The 18,192-nt window shown below is 46.8% G+C and overlaps 1 protein-coding gene across 10 annotated transcripts in view; it reads right to left on the bottom strand.

The window, feature by feature from the left end:
* The window catches only part of Wdfy3 (WD repeat and FYVE domain containing 3), a 241,057-nt gene that overhangs the window by 38,509 nt on the left and 184,356 nt on the right, over positions 1-18,192 (bottom strand). For 5 of the 10 annotated variants that reach the window (XM_039091828.2, XM_039091827.2, XM_039091826.2 and 2 more), the window contains 10 exons: positions 16,046-16,145; positions 14,487-14,647; positions 12,907-13,136; positions 11,558-11,667; positions 9,750-9,932; positions 8,603-8,760; positions 7,555-7,632; positions 7,066-7,293; positions 2,652-2,705; positions 450-618 (listed from right to left, as the gene is read on the bottom strand). In XM_039091828.2, the coding sequence (XP_038947756.1) occupies positions 450-618; positions 2,652-2,705; positions 7,066-7,293; positions 7,555-7,632; positions 8,603-8,760; positions 9,750-9,932; positions 11,558-11,667; positions 12,907-13,136; positions 14,487-14,647; positions 16,046-16,145 (1,471 nt within the window). 10 annotated transcript variants of the gene reach the window in all.

Here is an 18,192-nt window from a genome sequence, read left to right as displayed (position 1 = left end):
CACACATACTCACACACATAATACACTCACACACACGCACACACACATACACTCACACATACATATACTCACACACATACACTCACACACATACATACACTCACATACACACACACTCACACACATACATACACTCACACACACACACTCACACACATACATACACTCACACACACATACATACACTCACACATACACACTCACACACACACACACACACGTACACACACTAATGAGCCAATGACCATGAGACTGACACACACATACATTTAGAGAGAATAGAGACAGCTTTTTCTCATTCATAAATTGATCTGTAAGTTGTGATGGTCAGGTGCACAGATATGTTTATACTTGGCCCTCCTGTTTGTAAATGCTTCTATTTTTATATGCTATCATGTGGAAGGATTTATCCAGAACGATTTCAAATCAAAATCAAAGAAGAGGCTGACCTTTGACCTTGGCAATGGTGTCTTCCCCGTGCTCTGGTTCTTGCTGGGTGGCTTCTCCTTCAGAACTCTCTACAATAGCATCCTGCACAATGGTGGGGTTACCAGAGGCCAGGCGGAGGTAGTACTCTTTACTGTCATAGCTTATGGCCCTTCGGTACCGAGCAGGTTTCTAGGAAATTACAAGAAAAGAATTCCAACAAGTACAATACAATATACACTAATACACAGGCTTTCAGATTACGCTGCTCCATTAAAGAACCTCCGGTTTATAAAAGAACATGTAGTGAACGGTATTAGCAGTTCTGTTCTTCCCAAAGAGAAATGTTTAACCAAGTAACGTTCCTGAACTGGTGAAGTCCCGGTCTGCTCCGGCTCCCTTCTCTACCTTCTGAGGCTGCAGAGGAGTGTGCCAGCCATGAGGGGCAGTGGGCTACAACAGCACTGTCCAGTCTGAGGAGCCTGAAGGACACGGGTTCTCTTGGGACAACCTCAAGTGTTTGCTTTGGGGGTGTTCAGGAAGAGAGTTAGAACTGTGCGGTATGCTCCGTGGTCCTGGGTCTTACAGGACTCTGGAGTTCCAACACCGGGCACCTCTGTACCCTGACGGAACAGAAGGTAACAACACCAGATGGCACTCTCTGGCTGGCCTGCGCAGTGAGCTGGTACCTCCTGGTAACATATACTAAAGGGCATAGAAAGAACCAGGCATTGGATGAAAAAAAATAAATATCTAGGGATATAAAAAAAAGATTCAACAGTCTGGACACAGCAGAACATTCCTTTCACAGATTGATCTTTACTCTAAAATGAGTTTTCTAATTGAGCTAAACTTGCTTTCCTTTTTAAAACTGTATATAGGGAGAAAGTCATGGCTGAAAATTCCTAAAACTGTATTTAAACACAGACTGCTAAGACCAGGATTAGACTCAGGCTTTGGATCAAAGATTCCACAAGCTGAGGGGTCTGAAGCATGGCTTGGGCTTCCTCTTCAGACAATGTCTCATTTCTCCTCTGTGACAAATGAGAACATGTGTCCTTTGGAAATACTATTTTTCTTTAAGGATTTATTTATTTTATATATGTGAGTGCACTGTAGCTGTCTTCAGACACACCAGAAGAGGGCATCAGATCTCATTACAGATGGTTGTGAGCCACCATGTGGTTGCTGGGAATTGAACTCAGGACCTCTGGGAGAGCAGTCAGCGCTCTTAACCGCTGAGCCATTTCTCCAGCCCTGGAAATACTATTTTGCTTTCACATTCTTAAAACTGACTTCGAACTAAACTGGAAACAGGTGCCTGTGTGGGTGGGATGCTCAGGATGGAACAAACACTGGGCAGATTCCCAGGAAAGAGACGCAGTCGAGGCCACAACGGCCTTCTCTGTCGGTGTGGGCCTGGGGAACCGACACCCGGAAGCAAACCAAGGAGATAGAGACATTACACCAATGTCTGGGAATGCCATCTCATGGGCACACGAACACAGACAGTGCAGTGTGTGCTTGAAACGAAAGGAAGCAACAGACTTATTACCTTTATAGTTGCTCTGTATGAAGTGAAATGATCATATTCAACTCAAAATTGCTTATAAAACAGAGAGAATGATTTAGGAGCCTGCAAGGAGGCTGGGCAGTAGCCGGAGCATCACCTGCACAAAGTGCTGACATTTTAAAGGTGATGGCATGGTTAGTGATGGGCAGGATAATGGATTAACAGGTATACAGTGATGCGTTTCTCTAACTACACTGAAAGTCCTGGATCTTTCTGAGAAAGAAAAACAATGGAGAATGAATGCCAATTAAACTCCAAACAGTGATCACACACTTCATTTCCAGATTGATCTCTTCTGACTGGAAAGCAGTTTAAGAGTCTTACGCTCTCCGCATTTAAAATAATTGCATCACGTTTTAAAAGGTTGAGGTTTGCAGGCTGCCCATTACTAACATGGCCGTAACTGGTTAGTTACGCGTGAAGCAGCACGTGGTGAGAGGTGCGAGCCCAGCCTGTTAGTGGGCAGCGTAGACCCTGGGACCAGCGGAGGAAGGGGAGATGTCTCAGCGTGAAGAACACCGGGTTTTCCAGCCCAGGGGGCTCCCAGAGCGAGCGAGAGAGAGTGAGTCTGGAAGTTAGTCTGTCTACCGTCTACCGTGCACTAAGATCAAGGCTGTGGGTGGTCTGCAGTCTGTGGCAGTTGGTGTTTTACCTTCTGAGCAGTGACATCATCGGGAGGCTCGGGTTGTTTACTTGGGATCTCAGACTGAAAACAGGGTATTTATTAAGAATAGACACATAAGGGGGAAAAATACACACACAGATCACAAAACCAAAATTTCCCTGAGGACCATAAGCATTACAGAAGACATACTCAACTCAAAAGGAATTAACAAAATCTACTCTGCTCTACACAAGCCCCAGGCACGCTGTGTGGCCATTCCTTCCACGACCGAGGACCAGCATTTTAAGTAAAATTAAACACGCCGAAGGTTTCAGTGTCCCATAGACAGACTTAACCATCACCAGACAGAGCGTCAGCACTGCCACTGTGGATGACTTTACAGGAGCTTTCAAGCGAAAAACCAAAACACAAAGGCTAGCAGCGGAATCTCAGCTCGACACTGTCCCCACAGTTCTTCCCCTTCGTGCCCCCAACTCACGAGGGTTAGGCTGTTATCTACAATAACCCTTGACATGTGAAAATGGGCGGGGCAGATTGGTTGATGCCCGTGCAGCCATGGAAGCCCCTGAACAGTCAGTCCCTCTAACACCTACAGACAGCACGGGGAGGGGCCGACAGGGGAGGTGGGTGGTACGGGCAGACAATCGTCTGACTGACAGAGGGCAAACCTGAGTGCTGGTACAGCACTTCCTCTCCAGGACTCCTATCTGAGGGTGACTTCGTGACCTTGTCCTGCAGTGAACACTTCCTACCGTGTTTCCTTCCCTAGACAGAGCAGACCCCGGGGAGTGACACTTTTAAATACTCAGTTCTCTGAGTTTCAGTGAATCTTGAGCTTTAAAAGAAAATAAGCAAGTGTCCCAGACCGGGGAACCCCTGTGAAGTCCTCACTGGAAAGGTGTGGGTGCTACCGAAGTGGTGTTCTCTGAGGAGGGTCAGGTGCACATGTATGGTGTTCTCTGAGGAGGGTCAGGTGCACATGTATGGTGTTCTCTGAGGAGGGTCAGGTGCACATGTATGGTGTTCTCTGAGGAGGGTCAGGTGTACATGTATGTGTTCTCTGAGGAGGGTCAGGTGCACATATGTATGGTGTTCTCTGAGGAGGGTCAGGTGCACATGTATGGTGTGCTGTCTCAGGAGGGTCCAGTGCACATGTATGGTGTGAGGTGCACACGAATGGTGTGAGGTGCACATGTATGGTGTGAGGTGCACATGTATGGTGTGCTGTCTCAGGAGGGTCAGGTGCACATGTATGGTGTGAAGTGCACATGTATGGTGTGCTGTCTCAGGAGGGTCAGGTGCACATGTATGGTGTGAGGTGCACATGTATGGTGTGCTGTCTCAGGAGGGTCAGGTGCACATGTATGGTGTGAGGTGCACATGTATGGTGTGCTGTCTCAGGAGGGTCAGGTGCACATGTATGGTGTGAGATGCACATGTATGGTGTGCTGTCTTAGGAGGGTCAGGTGCACATGTCATCCGCCAAATCTCACTGACTAGAGCACAATGTAAGTAAAAGTTTTCTGGGTTCAATCCCTGAAAAAAGTTTTTGTTTTTGAGTCAGGGTCTCATTATTCATTCCTGGCTGGGAAATCCCTATGTTGCCTATACTAGCCCCCGATCAAGGCCAATCCTCGGCCTCTGCTCCCTAAACACCGGAGGACTGAGCTCCCATACCCAGAGGTAAGTAAAACCACTTAAAAGGCAAAGCATCCGCTCCTTAACTTCAGCACTGAGAAAGAAGGTGAGGTGTGCAGCTCAGGGGTACAGTGTAAGGCTCTGGGCTTAATCCTTAAGATTTGTGGTTTCAACGAATATACAATTCACCCCCAACAAAAAGTTACAAAAATACTGAACCCAAATTAATAATAAACAGAAGTGCTCCTAACATTTTTTAATATTGAAATTGATAAAACGAAACCCAACAGGATAGGGTGAGGTAAACACAAGAGCACCAGTTCTGATGTTTGCTGCATGCTTTACTGCACTGATTTAGTTTCTAACAGAAAGATCTAAAACAGAATTAGCTTTTTAATCATGGCTGGATCCTTCAGCTCATGCAACGGAATAATGAAAATCACTTAGAAATGATGACCACTCTCAGTAAATGAGGCACAAGACCGACGCGTCGGCCCCGCTCCAGCCAAGCCGCCCTGCTGCCAGCCTTCAGGCAAGCGTCTGGCTGTGTCTTACCAGCTGGGTGGCAATGAGTTTAGGGAGTTGAGAGAAGAGTCAGGTGACCTCTGATTCTAAAGGTCTGACATGGCTGAGGGCAGAAGTGGACTTCCACTGAGTACATGGAGCTTAAATTCCAACAGGGCACACCTCCTGTGGCTCTCTTAAAACCCCTAGCCCGTCCTCTCATGTCTGCATTCCACACTCCTCCTCCTCTCAGAGGAAAGGTTCACCTACGCTACGTCAACTTCAGGATCCAGGAAACTGACTTCCGTCCTTTATAGTGGATATTTTAAAAATGTATTTTTAAGTTACCATATAAAATAATGGACTTCACTATCAAGATATATGTGTGTGTGTGTGTGTATGTATATATATACATACATACACACACATATATTCATTACGAAGATATATGTAATTATGTATATATAATATATTTATATATGTAATATACATGTATACATGTAATATATATAAAAATAAAAAATATATATACACACACTCACTCATACTTTGTTCTTTACACACATAAAATGACTTCTGTCATAGCCATCCTCCCAAATTAGTATATATATATATCCCTATATGTAGTATAAAAACTTCAGAATTAAAAAAGTCCTCCTGAATGATGGCCGACTAGGAAGCAATGACAAACCAGACTGTAACAGGAGGAGAACAGAGCACTGGTGGCCCAGCAGCTCAGCATTTAACCACGAGGCATTCGGCCATGGAGGGGAAGCTTAGGAAACGATTCCTGTGTAGAATAACTCAGGGCAGCTACGTAACCCAGCATAGCCTTGAACTCCTGAGTGCCAGGAGGCCTGACTAGAGTCTGCACTACCACACTGGAATGGAAGCCGTCCTATGATCTGACCACTAGGGGCTGCTGGCCTATGCTCTCATCGCACCCCACTATCTAACAGCTCTAACCCAGAAGGATTTCATATTTTACCCCGGTTCTTGTGTGTAGAACAGAGGTACTCTGCCTGGACTTGAGAGGGCTCCCGTGAGACGTACATAAGTGAAGCCTCACAGAGCTTGCTCTGGCGAGCATCTGAGTGACGCTTTGCAGACACACGGGGTGCTGCTGGGTAACAGGCTTCATGCATGAGTAATTGAAGTGGAGGGAAGAACCGAAAGCTAAAGATCACTGCTCTGCCTCACAAAAGCAGGTGCTGGAAAAGCTTCACAGGGTCTGTGTTTGAAGGTACAGATACACTAGTTCCTGATGGAGCTGACAGCTTTGAGATAACAGCCTTTAAGGAGCTGCTTTTAATAATCTTGACAACTAATTAATAGTCTAAGATCTGTATTTTCTTTAAAAATATTATAAATTGACAAATTATGTCCAAATATATTTAGGAGGTAAAAAGTGATCTTACACATACAATTTGTAAAATTTGCAATGGTTAAATAAAGCTAACATATTCTTTCAAGTTTTATCATTTTGTTAGGAGCACATGAACTCCCACCAACGGTGAAACATACTACACGACCATGAGCTCTGGTTGCTCCGCCATGAGAGGTCAGTGTCCAACTACAGCCTGGCCACATCCCACTACCTGACTGACCACCACTCTCCCTCTGCTTCTGAGCCGGGGTGCTTTAGACACCACGCTACGGGAAACTGGAATTTCCTTCTCTGTATCTCCTGTTTCAATTGGTGAGTCTCCAAATACACCTGGGTATTAAAAATGACACCATGTCCTTCCTGTTACAGTCTGAAGACTGTTCACCCGCATATGAGCTGCACTTTCTGTCTTCCGTAGACAGACACCCAGGCGAACGCTGAGGTCTGCATCCTAGGCAGCATTTGACGGACACCAGGCGAACGCTAAGGCCTGCATCCCTGGCAACACTAGAAAACGGGCTGAAACCACAGAGTACAAGATGAATGGAGCCAGGACTCTGACACAGGAAGACAAGAGGTGCTGGGTGCTTAACTCCGAGGCAGATACTACTCTAAGACTCTACATCCTCAACTGACGTCATCTTCCTAAGCCTCTGACGTAGAACCTGCTTCCCAACATTAAACATGGAAGTGTGGAAAACTAAGGGGGCTCTGTAACACGCAGTGTGGCAGCATGGCGTCTAAAACTGGAACAGCGAGGCTCCAGAGTCCATTTCTACACCACTCATGGCAATGTCACTAGTTACAGACGCAGTCCTCCAGTCATCGTTCACCTGAACAGGTAACCAACCGGTTAAGAAGAAAAATAAGTGAGGGACTGGGAAGAACGTCATGAGACTGGTGTGTACTCACCCCCACGCTGGCTTCCTGCTCCGTTTCCGGCACGTAAGGATAGTGGTTGTAGAACATGTCATTGCGCACCATTTTCTTCCTCATTCTGCAGGGCCCCTCCGTCATCTCTAACATCCATTTGTCTAGGTGGGAGCCGATGGGGGGGCCCCACAACCCTCGCTCCCGCAACAGCTCACACTCGATCTGACACCACTCCTCAGTCACATACTTCAGAGCATTCTGCTGGCGCTGGAGGGAGAGAGGCCAGGTTGGTTTCTCAATAAAAAAGCTCAGCTGACTTGAAATCGAGTTATAACGGGGAAGCGAGTTCGATCCAAGCCATTTCAGCAACTACTATAAATCATGTTTTACTTATAGTTTAAGGAAAGAAAGCTAGTGGTTTTACGAGAAGCAGAGTTTGCTGGGGCCCAGGAATGTGACACTGGAAAGCGCTAGCAAACATCACGGCCGAGGACACCCGACATCAGTGCCACTGTCCTGGACACTCACCTCCTGATACTCCTTGTACTGCGTGTCCACCAGGTCCCGCACGACAGCGATGTGTGTGAACATCCACTGGGAAATCTCCTAACAAACCAGAGAGAAAGGCCTTCAAGTTTCCTGATTTATTTACTTACTACAAATTAACAGTGCCTGAAATTAACACTGAACCGTGAGCTGAAATCTGGCCAACGTGCTGCCATAGGGAACAAAAGCAAACAGGCTTACTGATGAGTTATGCGACTGGGGTGGCGTGGCAGTCACAGCTCTCTCTGCAGGTTCCTGCCTGCCCCAGCATCAGCGTTCTGGCCTGAGGTGCCACAGTCCCCAGAGCCAATGCAAGGCTGAACTGCGGTGCAAAGGCTTGGTGGCTTCAGCTCAGTGCAGACCGACTGAGGCTGAGAGATCAGTGTGGCCCATGTTCTTCCTCAGCCAAGTCGGGTGAGGCACTCTACAGGGGGGCTTCCCAGGGAACAGTTCTGTGTTCTTTCCACAGGAATGGATTCTCAGGGCATCCCCTAATCCTCGTCTTATAGACTGGACCCCACCTCTAAGTTCCCTTCTCAGAAGCTCAGCGTGGCACAACCTATGCCGGGTCCACGCTGACTCTTTCAGACCTTTCCGCACTGCCCCGGCAGAAGGGTGGTCAAGTGTGAGGATGATGGAGGAGGGAGATGACGTTTAAATCAATCACAAGTATTTACAACTAGACTATGAGGGTAAACATTCCTCTGTTACTGCCTTATGATTCCTGTAATTATCAATAAAGGCATTATTCACAGTTGGAAAACACGTGAAATGAAAACATTTTAATAGTCTTGTCAGTCTCCGACTGCCATTTGGGTGCAGTTATGAGACAGATATATACTGTGAGTGCCACGTGCATTTTGCAAAAGGAAGACACCCTGGAGTCTGTCAGTCCTCTCTCTTCTAAAGCAGAATGGAGAAAAGTTCCACTTCAAGACTTCTGCTTGCGTATGTTGGCAAGATCATATAAAACACAGCGACCCCGGAGATCTAACCACTAACCACATGGGTCATGCAGGGAGCCTTGTACCTGGGGAGAAGGGCTGTGTTTGTGGAGGCCGCTTTCCTTTCGGTTCCTTCTTGATCCCGTTAGCTTGGACAGGCCAAAGCCGCTGCTCACCCGGGACAGTTTGGACTGCGTGGTAGGCACCAAGGCTTCTCCTCGACTTATGCACTTCTTTTCGTGGGCTGTAAGTTTAAGATTAAGTAACTGCACGGATTATCATGTACTTATTAGTCTTTTACTGTTTCACATTACAGATCGCAGCCCTCTCCCCAGTACCCGCCATCCCCTTCCCGTAGCTGCAGCTCTCAGAGGCCAAGTGCAGTCAGAAAATCTGACCGCAAGGCAACAAGAAATTAGACTGTGAATCAGGCCACACACGCAGCTTCTCTCACAGTTCTGGTGACCGCTGTCCTACTTTACACTTGTGATTCGCAGTCCGCCATTGAGCCCATGCAAACAAACCTCCTCAGGCTTGCAGACATAGGACACACAGCAACGTAGAGCCCTGTGGCCCCGCTCCTTTCCTGCGCCCGTGAGCAGATCTGGGCATGAGTCACCCAGATGAAGAACTGCTACAGGACGCTATCTCAGAGGGACACGTCTCTCAGTTATCACAGACTTGTTATTGCTGATCCTGTTTAAGGATGGGTTCTTGCCGGTTATGTGGTGGCTGGGTTAGTATTTGGCTGTGAGGACAACATTCCTCCACTAATGTGAGAATTGGAATTATCGCGTGTCTCTCTGCGACCGACTCACAATCTGTTATCCCCAAACTTTTGCTGTTGAGAATATCTTGGAACACAAAGTGTTTTACATTTTGAGAAGGCTATGCTGTGCAAATGTTGTACACTGTAAACCACTGAGGATCCACGGCAGGATACCACAGCTTAGCACTTTAATATCACCACAGCCAAAGCTGATGAATGCTTGTACCTAATATGATAAAAATAGCTAGAAAGGCAGTTTTAATAAGAAAACCACGTTTTACAGTCTTCTAAAATCTCAGTTACCGATAACAGGCTGTGAGGATGTGGCTTGGGTTGGGCCATCTGCGAGGTGTTAGCGTCTAAACCCTCACATGGGTGGCCAACGCAGCACTGAGCCGCCCCAAGCGGGAGCAGTCTGTGGGGCGAGCAGGGGCAGCAGCAGTGGGAGCCGGGGCCCTCCTTACCCAGATGATTCTGCCAGCCCTTGAGACCAGCCTCCTCGATGAGTGGCCGTGCCACGGCTATGTCCACGTGGCCCCTGTCGTTCACGGGCAGGCTGACCTTGAAGACTTCCTCCAGGACTTGTTTCTTACTGTGGATCAGCTCAGTCCAAACCCTGTTGACAGCTTTAATGAGAAGCTGCCGCCCTAGAACGCGGGAAGAAGGGAGAGGATGCAGACAGATGCTTTGCGTCTAGGAAACGGAACCACTCACTGTATTTAATGGTAAAACACAATTTTACAGTTAGGTCACACTCAGTGCAATGACAAGAGGTACTTAATGTAGAAAAGCCAGGTTTGACTGTGGGAAATATTTTAAAAAAGAGAAAACAAACTTTACATCCACAAGAAGGTGCTGTATTGTTTATTTATAAAATAAAAATCAAGTATTTATCTACCAACTTCCAGGTAAGAACTGATGTCTCCAACTGTCCTTTACCCCCAACTGAATCAAAGTCCCTGCATGCACTACACAGGTACAGTGGGCTGTCTCCTCAGGCCCTTAAAAACGACTTTTTACTTTATTTTCTTTATATTTAAATTTTCAGATAGGCTACAAGTGTCCTTAGGTGTTTTCATTATGGAACACACACACACACACACTTCAGTTAGTCCTGTTCTATGCCCTCCCCCACTCTCTCATGCTGGTACCCCCCCCCCCCCCATCTCTGCTTCCTTGTCTCCTGCATCACCACACTCTTCTCTCACCTTACTCTCAGGACCTTCCCCATTCTCTCATGGTGACCCCTTTACTTCTCACGACACGGCCCCCCATCTCTCTTACATGTACACACATTCAAATCTAGATCCCACGTATGATGTAACCACATAGCATCTCTTTCTGAGTCTGGTGTATTTCACTTAATAATGGTTTCCACAACCGTCTTATTTTTTCCTACCAATGGCAAGATTTCATTTTGTGCCTTTATGGTTAAAACAAAATCCCACTGTGTCTGTGTGCGTAATTCCTTTTCTAGGCTGCTTCTACTTCCTGGCTCTTGTGAGTAGTGGCCCAGCACAGACGTAAGCATGGATGTCAGCTATCTCTATGGTAAGCAGAGACCTTTGGGTGTACATTCAGGAGAGTAAGGTAGGTCACACAGTAGCTCGTTTTCTTTTGAGACAGGACTTCCTTATAGTCTTGGTTGTTGGCCTTGAACTGGCAGACACCTGCCTGCTTCTGCCTCCTGACTTCTGTCCCACCACAGCTGGCTTCTTCTGTTTTTGTTTTGAGGACCCTCCCCACTCCCACGTAGCTGCATCTGTTTGTACCCCCACTCACAGCGGCTTGCCCATCCATCCTTAGCAAGCCTTAGAGTCCCTAGAAGGGCTTGTGAACAACAGTCAAGCTGCTCCACAATCTACAGTGTCAGGAGCTCCCAGTGAGACTGCCGATGCTGGTCTGTAGAACTCACATAGTGAGTTCGAGGCCCGCCTAGGTATGTAGTGGAACCATGACTCAAAAATAAACACATAAGCGAAGTGATCACGTGGTACCAATGACAGCCCGTCTCAGAAGACATCTGTCTCTGGCGGGGATGTGCCAACACAACACCAGCAGTTCTAGACAATGCTGGTCAGCATCTGTGGCACAAACGCCACCACGTTTCCTAAGAAGGTTCAAGGTTAGTGTCATCGGGCTCAGCGTTTTGCTCATGTTGGCGCTCGAAGACGGTCTGCGTGTAGGCTGCATGTGTACAGGTTGGCTGGGTTAGTAGTTTTTGAAGCCAGCGTTGTTATATCTAAGAACTTGAACTGAACAGGAAGATTACCTTCACTGATGTCTTGGCTGTAGCCACCGTCTGGCTCGATGTCCGAGGGAATCATGATGTGCCACGTGGTCATGCGTGCCTCGGCTTCCAGCCCAAAGCCTTCCACACTGCTGAAACAGTCAAACCAGATATCTGAGGGACGGTATAGCCGGAAGCTGTACTTACTACGAATTACTCTGCGGACACGGGTAAGCACTGGCCCCGTCACATCTTTCCACTACCGCCAGACAGACATTCCTCAGACGCAAAAACGGGACTCCTAATTTGCCACAGAGGTGCCACTTTTAAGGGATGACCTCACAGATGCACAGAGCTGCAGTGGTTCAGGACGTTTCTAGGGATCCGGACTGCCATGTTAACATTAAAGGCGCTGTGGCATAGCATTAACATTTATCTTAAAATTGCAAAAAGGTCTCTTCCCTGAGACCATGGCTTGCATGCTGCGGCCTCTCCAGTCTGCAGCCCACTCTTTGCTTCAGTAGCAGTGAGGCACGGAACAGCTGCTAAAGCGCCAAGCTCCTCCTCCTACAGCAGTAACGGCTAACACAGTGGGGACCCAATGGCATCTTGTAGGCATTTTGTCTCACATTTCTTTGGTGTTTATCTATCCATTTATTTGCTTATTTCTTACTGGCTTTAGCCTGCACGTCTGGGTTTCTGGTTGTGTGCTTTTAAGTGTTTTGTGTGTGCATACGTGGGCCTGTGAGTTTCTTGCAGTTTTTCTGTTTTCTTTTTATTCTTGCTTATTTGCTTTTATTTTTGTTTCGTTTTGTTAGCCTGTTTGTTTTCTAAAGAGAGAGAAAGAAAAAGGGTGTATTGTTGGGTCAGTGGGGAGAACCTCATGGGGAAACCATGATTAGAATTACTGTATAAAACAATTTTTTTCCAATAAAATGTATCATTTTACAATTACATGAATGATATGTGGTGATTAGGAAAAATTCAAAGATGTAAAACTAAATGAAAAGAAAAAAATCCTCATTGTTTGTGCTAAAATGCAACACTTGCCCTGTATGGTTTTCATAAAAGCGGTAAAAAAAAATGATTAAAAGCAAGGCAATTGTTATTTTTTTCTTTTCTTTTCTTTCTTTTAATTTATTTATTTCATGTATATGAGTACACTATCGCTGTCTTCAGACACACCAGAAAACAGCATCGGATCCCATTACATGTGCACGGATCACATCCCATGGTTGTGAGCCACCATGTGGTTGCTGGGATTTGAACTCAGGACCTCTGGAAGAGCAGTCGCTGCTCTTAATCTCTGAGCCATCTCTCCAGCCCCCGCAATCGTTATTACAAAAGATAGAAGGAATCAAAGACAACAGAGCAAACGGAACCTGACTTACCTTCCAGCATGTAGATTAATCAGGCAGTGAGCAAGACAGCTAATGAATTCTTGGTCGTGGTTTCCGGGTCCCAGGATTAAGTTCCGGTTCACAGTAAGGACCCGGAGTGAATCCAGGAGCGCTACTTGCTGTGGGACGGTTTTGTGCGCACGGGAGAACTGGTACAGGATGGTCCGATTGAGGCAGTGATACACTGCATCCAGCGACAAGCCCTGCGATCGCCTCTTGGACTGAAGAAATGAAAGAGATCTTTTCAGTAACAGGATAAAAAATGCAAACCCCGCCGTCATTCACAAGCACACTCACATCAGCTACTACACAACTGGTGCCATGCTAAGTCCTCAGAGCGCTTGGCAGAAAAATACTGAGTGAGCCCTTGCTATTACAGTTTCCCAACCCATGAGATACATAAATGCAATTTACGAGTGAAGATAGTCCTGTACAAACTGCCCCTGTGAGTGAGGAGAGTCCACGCTCCTGTTACAGGGCACGCAGATGCCCCTGGGAGGGGGCCTCTACCGCACTACCCTAGTTAGGATGACTGGTCTCTATGCTGACCAGAGAGGACACGAGAACATCGGTGGGGGCTATGCTGTGCTCTGGCTTCACTGCCCACTTGAGAGCTGCTCTCTTCAGCTTAACTGCAAATGCATGTCTTCAGAGGGAATGGTCCACCCTACCACACCAGCAGAACGCAGCTCCAGGCAAGTGTTGAAGTATGGCACAGAGATGATTTTTTTTCCTTTTCATTTACTTTTTACATCTTTAAGTTTGGTCATAATCACCATATGTGATTCATGTAATTGTAAAAGGAAACTTGCCATTTTTTTTAATTGAAAATTTTATTTCTGACTATAGATTCTGACATCAGGTTTTCCCTCCCAACTACTTTGATTCTCCCCACCCACTGAACTACATGCCCACCTTTCTTTTCTATCTTTTTTCTTTCTTTTTAGAAAACAGTGAAAAGAACAACTGAAAAAAAGAAAACAAAACACAAGAAACGACACACACACACACACACACACACATATTTACATACACACACACACACACACACACACACCATAAACTCGCAAAACCAGAAACCATAATATACAGGGGAAAAGTTTCCCACTTTTCTACATCATGACAAAGTGAGATTAGTCTCATGTGCCTTGGCCAGGCATCCACAGGAGTAAATGCATCCTCCAAGGACTGTGCATGACAGTGGCATGGCGGCTCAGCTGACGGGAGAACGTTCCCTCAGTGTGGACGCGATGCCCATGGTCGTCATACAATGATATCCTGAAATCTATCGAGCTGCCTTAACTAAGGCATGTAGTGCTTAGCAGGAGAACAACCACGGTTTGAAAACAGCAGGCACCTTCCTACGGAGAGCGAGAGCACTGGCCCCAGGGGAAGGAGGAAGAGTCGAAGCGTGAACTTTTTAATTCACTTTTTACAAAGCTTGGGTATATCTAACGTTAACGGTCACTATCTTATTAGTTACATCTACTTCCAGGAACTTTGACACAACAGGAAAAAAGATTATCCAAAGAAAAGCATGCACCCCACAGTTAACAGTGACGATGGATTACCTGGGCAATGAGCTGAATTATAAAATCTATAAGGAGCTTAGATTCTTTGTTGAACATGCCTTGCCAAAGCTTGTCCACCACGCGCTGCGTGAAATAAAACACGTTGTTCACCAATACCTGGTAGCTTCCTCCACTGGTAATAGGCAGAGATGCGTCTTCCCCTAAAACCCAGCAGGAAAAAAGAAAATTGTTATCTAGAGGCACAAGACCCCAAGGACACAGGCTGGGTGGGTACACCATTCTCATGAACCATGAGAGTGTGCTTTTAGGGACTATTTTAAGATTGTACAGTCGGAAATCAGGATAAACACCAAGAAGAGTATTTCCCCAAGTTTAAAGCTTGAGGGCTGGAAGTCCCTGCAGGGATTCTTAGCACCGAAAGCCAGTCTGTGAGAGGCTAGAACTGCCAGCACTGCATCTCCACCCGATTAAAGATGGACTGACTGCGCATAGTGAATGGAAATAAAAAGTCCTCCAAAGAAAACGATTCGTGGCGAGGCACTTCCCACAGCAATGAAATGACCTAAGATTCAGGAGAAACCAAGGGGCTTCAGCCAAGTGCCACAGGCAGCTGTGACCCGAGTGCAGTCTCTCCTAACCAGGTGACCCCAGTGTCTCCAGTGGGTTGCTGTCAGCACACTGCCTGGGGCCAGCCCTCCTCCTCGCCCACACTGCACCATCTGGAGGTGCCACACACAAGATCGTTTGTTACCCCCTGCTAAGCCTCTCACTCTGTGTCCTTCTGTGGCACAGATGAGCTCAGCAGAGAAGAACAGGCACAAATGTGTAACTTGATGTCTAGTTTTGAGAACAGTGTTACATACTGACTGAAGATTACCTCTGCAAATTACAAAAAAAATATTAATTTACCAGCACAGAGGTTCTACAATTCAAGTGATCACTCAAGAGTAGTATACAAAGTAAATTGCTAAGACTTTTTATACTTTTGCTTTTTGAGGAGGGTCTCATGAGGTAGCAAGGCTTTCCTTGAACCTGTAATCCTCCTCATGTAGCTTCTGGCGTCATGCCTGAATGACAGGTGGCCGTACAGACAGGTGGCCGTACTACACCTAGGTTCAAACTGATACACTTGCTTCTCTTAGAAATTTTGTGTTGTCTGATAAATAAATGATGTCTCTATTGTAAATGTCTCCAGTGTTACTTTCCTATTGCAATTCAATACAGACGCTTTTAAGAGAATACAGTCCAGTGCGTTTTGACTTTCAGAAACACATCCTGCAGACAAGCGTGCACACCCATAATGGAGCTTCAGCTACCCTACAGACACACATCCTACACACGTCTGCAGCTCCTGAATAAGAGGGCTTACAGCGGTGGAAAATTCCACGTCTGTCAGCCGTACTATGAAGAAGCGCGTGTGCACGAGGCATGGCGCTTTGCAGTGAGGCTGACAGTGCTGCATGTGAAGACGTGAGTGGACCACCTCAAACACTAAGGTTATACAGTTGGCCAGACTACAAAGACAGAAGGAAGGAGAAGCTGGAGCTCGGAGAGGGGAAAGTGGTAACACGAGCACTTTACAAGTTAGACAGAATTACCCAACAACACATCAGCCGCGAGCAAATGGTCCATCACACTGTCCAAGATGTGCGTCTGGAACTCCTTCTGCTGCGTTCTTGTGGATCTCTCAGGGGACGCCTGCACATTAAAACAGCACACACATCAGACTCAGAAAGATACCGCCTACATCGACACCGGTCCCACCATAGTCACACTGTAAGCTATGGCAGAAAGATGAAACCAGCACAAGCTGGTGCGCGGGGGAGAATGGCACAGGAGGGTCGTGTGTGCACACGGCCTTACTCTGACTTTTCACACCACAGGATTTTAAACAGTATAAAGAAGTTCCATCTCTGAAATGATTCTTTCCAAACCTTGACCCCAAAGGTAAGTAATGGGTTGGCCTGGTGCTGCTATGTATTCAAAGACTAAATATTGTACCCCAGAACCGTTCGCTCCAAGATGAACGGATCCTCGTGAATACCAGTTTTTGTTGTGTAAACCGTGCCCCCAAATTATCCCTGATTCATGAGTAAAGGTCCCACAGCCTGTAGCTGGGAGGAGAGGTAGGCAGGGCTGGAGGTCCAACTGGGGACTCAGGCAGAGACCATGTGAGAAAAGAGGAGGAGGAAGGAAGACGTTACTATCACCATGGGGTAGGTAGACTGAGTGCATGGCCATGATGGCTGGTCTGTTGGAGTAGGAGTGGCCCAAGCTGAACGTGGCAAGTGATACCCCAGGGTGATTGACAGGGAGTAGACAAAATGGCACAGAGGGTTGAGATCTGCCCTGCTCTAGTGCTTTACGGCTTACTATAAATATTAAGGTTTTTGCATCTTTTATTTGAGAACTATATGGTCTAAGTGAAGTAACCCCCCCAAATAATATTTACTGCAACAATACTATGTGGAAAATATTTGGTATTTACCATTATATCTGATTTCAGCAGTTTATAAGGAAACATATATAAAATAAGCCATAGAGCCATTAAAGTAAAGTAAAAACTCAAATACAGTAGCCAAGAGTCCTCAATGGGGATGAGACACTCAAAGCAAAGTCTAATTAAGGCCCAGTTCAGTGCTGAGCTTTGCACGCGTTGAGATGCAGGAACTAAGAGTCGTGTTTGTTCCCGTCTGCGAGGGGCCAATGAGGACGCTCCTGCAGCTGCCTGTGAGCAGTGTGGTTTGTGCACAGTGAGCTGCGTGCGGCTGGACTGTTCATCCTGAGCAAAACCTTAGGACACAGTTGAGCTCCGGGCTGACATCGGCTGACACCTACTCCATATGCTGAACTCAGGCTGACAGCTGAGTTCTGTTGGTCTTTCAGAGGAACAACCCAGGCACCTAACTTTCAAGACTTGGCAAAGAGCGAGAATCCCTTTGCTGTCCTTCTGAAATGCCAGCCTTTGCCACGCAGCGGACAATTCCAACCGTCACTACGTTCTCGTGTATGTAGGTGGAGGCAGGTGTGCTGCTGGGGCTTTGCAGACAACAGGAAAGCACAGCCCTCCGACTGCTTCTGACCACCTCACCGCTCCTCACTGCTCAGCCGCTTTCTCACACAGCCCAGGACCACCTGTCCAGGGGCCCACAGTGCCACCTGTGGTGAGCGTCTCCTCCAAAATGTCTCCAGTTTGTGTCAAGCTGACAATAACCAACATTCACACCCCGTCTCTAAAATTCGGATGTTACCTATTTCAAAGCGGCGTTTGCCAGTTAATGACATAAATGTCTGCAGCAAGGCCCTGGAGCCGGCACATAAGAACACACTAAGGAATTATTTTAAAGGTCACAGTGGTGTCCACGTTCCCAAGATCTTAAGTTCTTTCAAAGTTAGGCTGCTGTGTCTCCCAGGAAGACCATTTGAACCAGGCAACTAAGGCCAGTAACAAATGTGGATTGCATCGTCACCCTGAAGTGTCAGAGGCCTAAATCCTTCCACAAGTCCTTCTGGAACTAGAAACCCCTTTTAGCAGCAGTAAGTTCTGATAGAAGAAATGCTTGGGGTTGGCTCTGCTCTGCTTGTTCCTCTGAAGCTCTAGTCCTTCTCTGTAAAGGAGCCTTGGGTTGTTCTTGGAAACGCACTAAGTTTCTAAGTTCTGCCTCTCCCTGTTTAGTCGACGACAGAACTCTGGGTAGGCCCACTCACTAATGCTTGTGTCCCTAACCACCGCAGGTTGGCTGGG

This window comes from Rattus norvegicus, chromosome 14 (genome assembly GCF_036323735.1).
Source record: "Rattus norvegicus strain BN/NHsdMcwi chromosome 14, GRCr8, whole genome shotgun sequence".
Lineage (NCBI taxonomy): Eukaryota > Metazoa > Chordata > Mammalia > Rodentia > Muridae > Rattus > Rattus norvegicus.
Note: the sequence above shows the minus strand (reverse complement) of the source record. Positions and strands in the feature narration are given on the sequence as shown.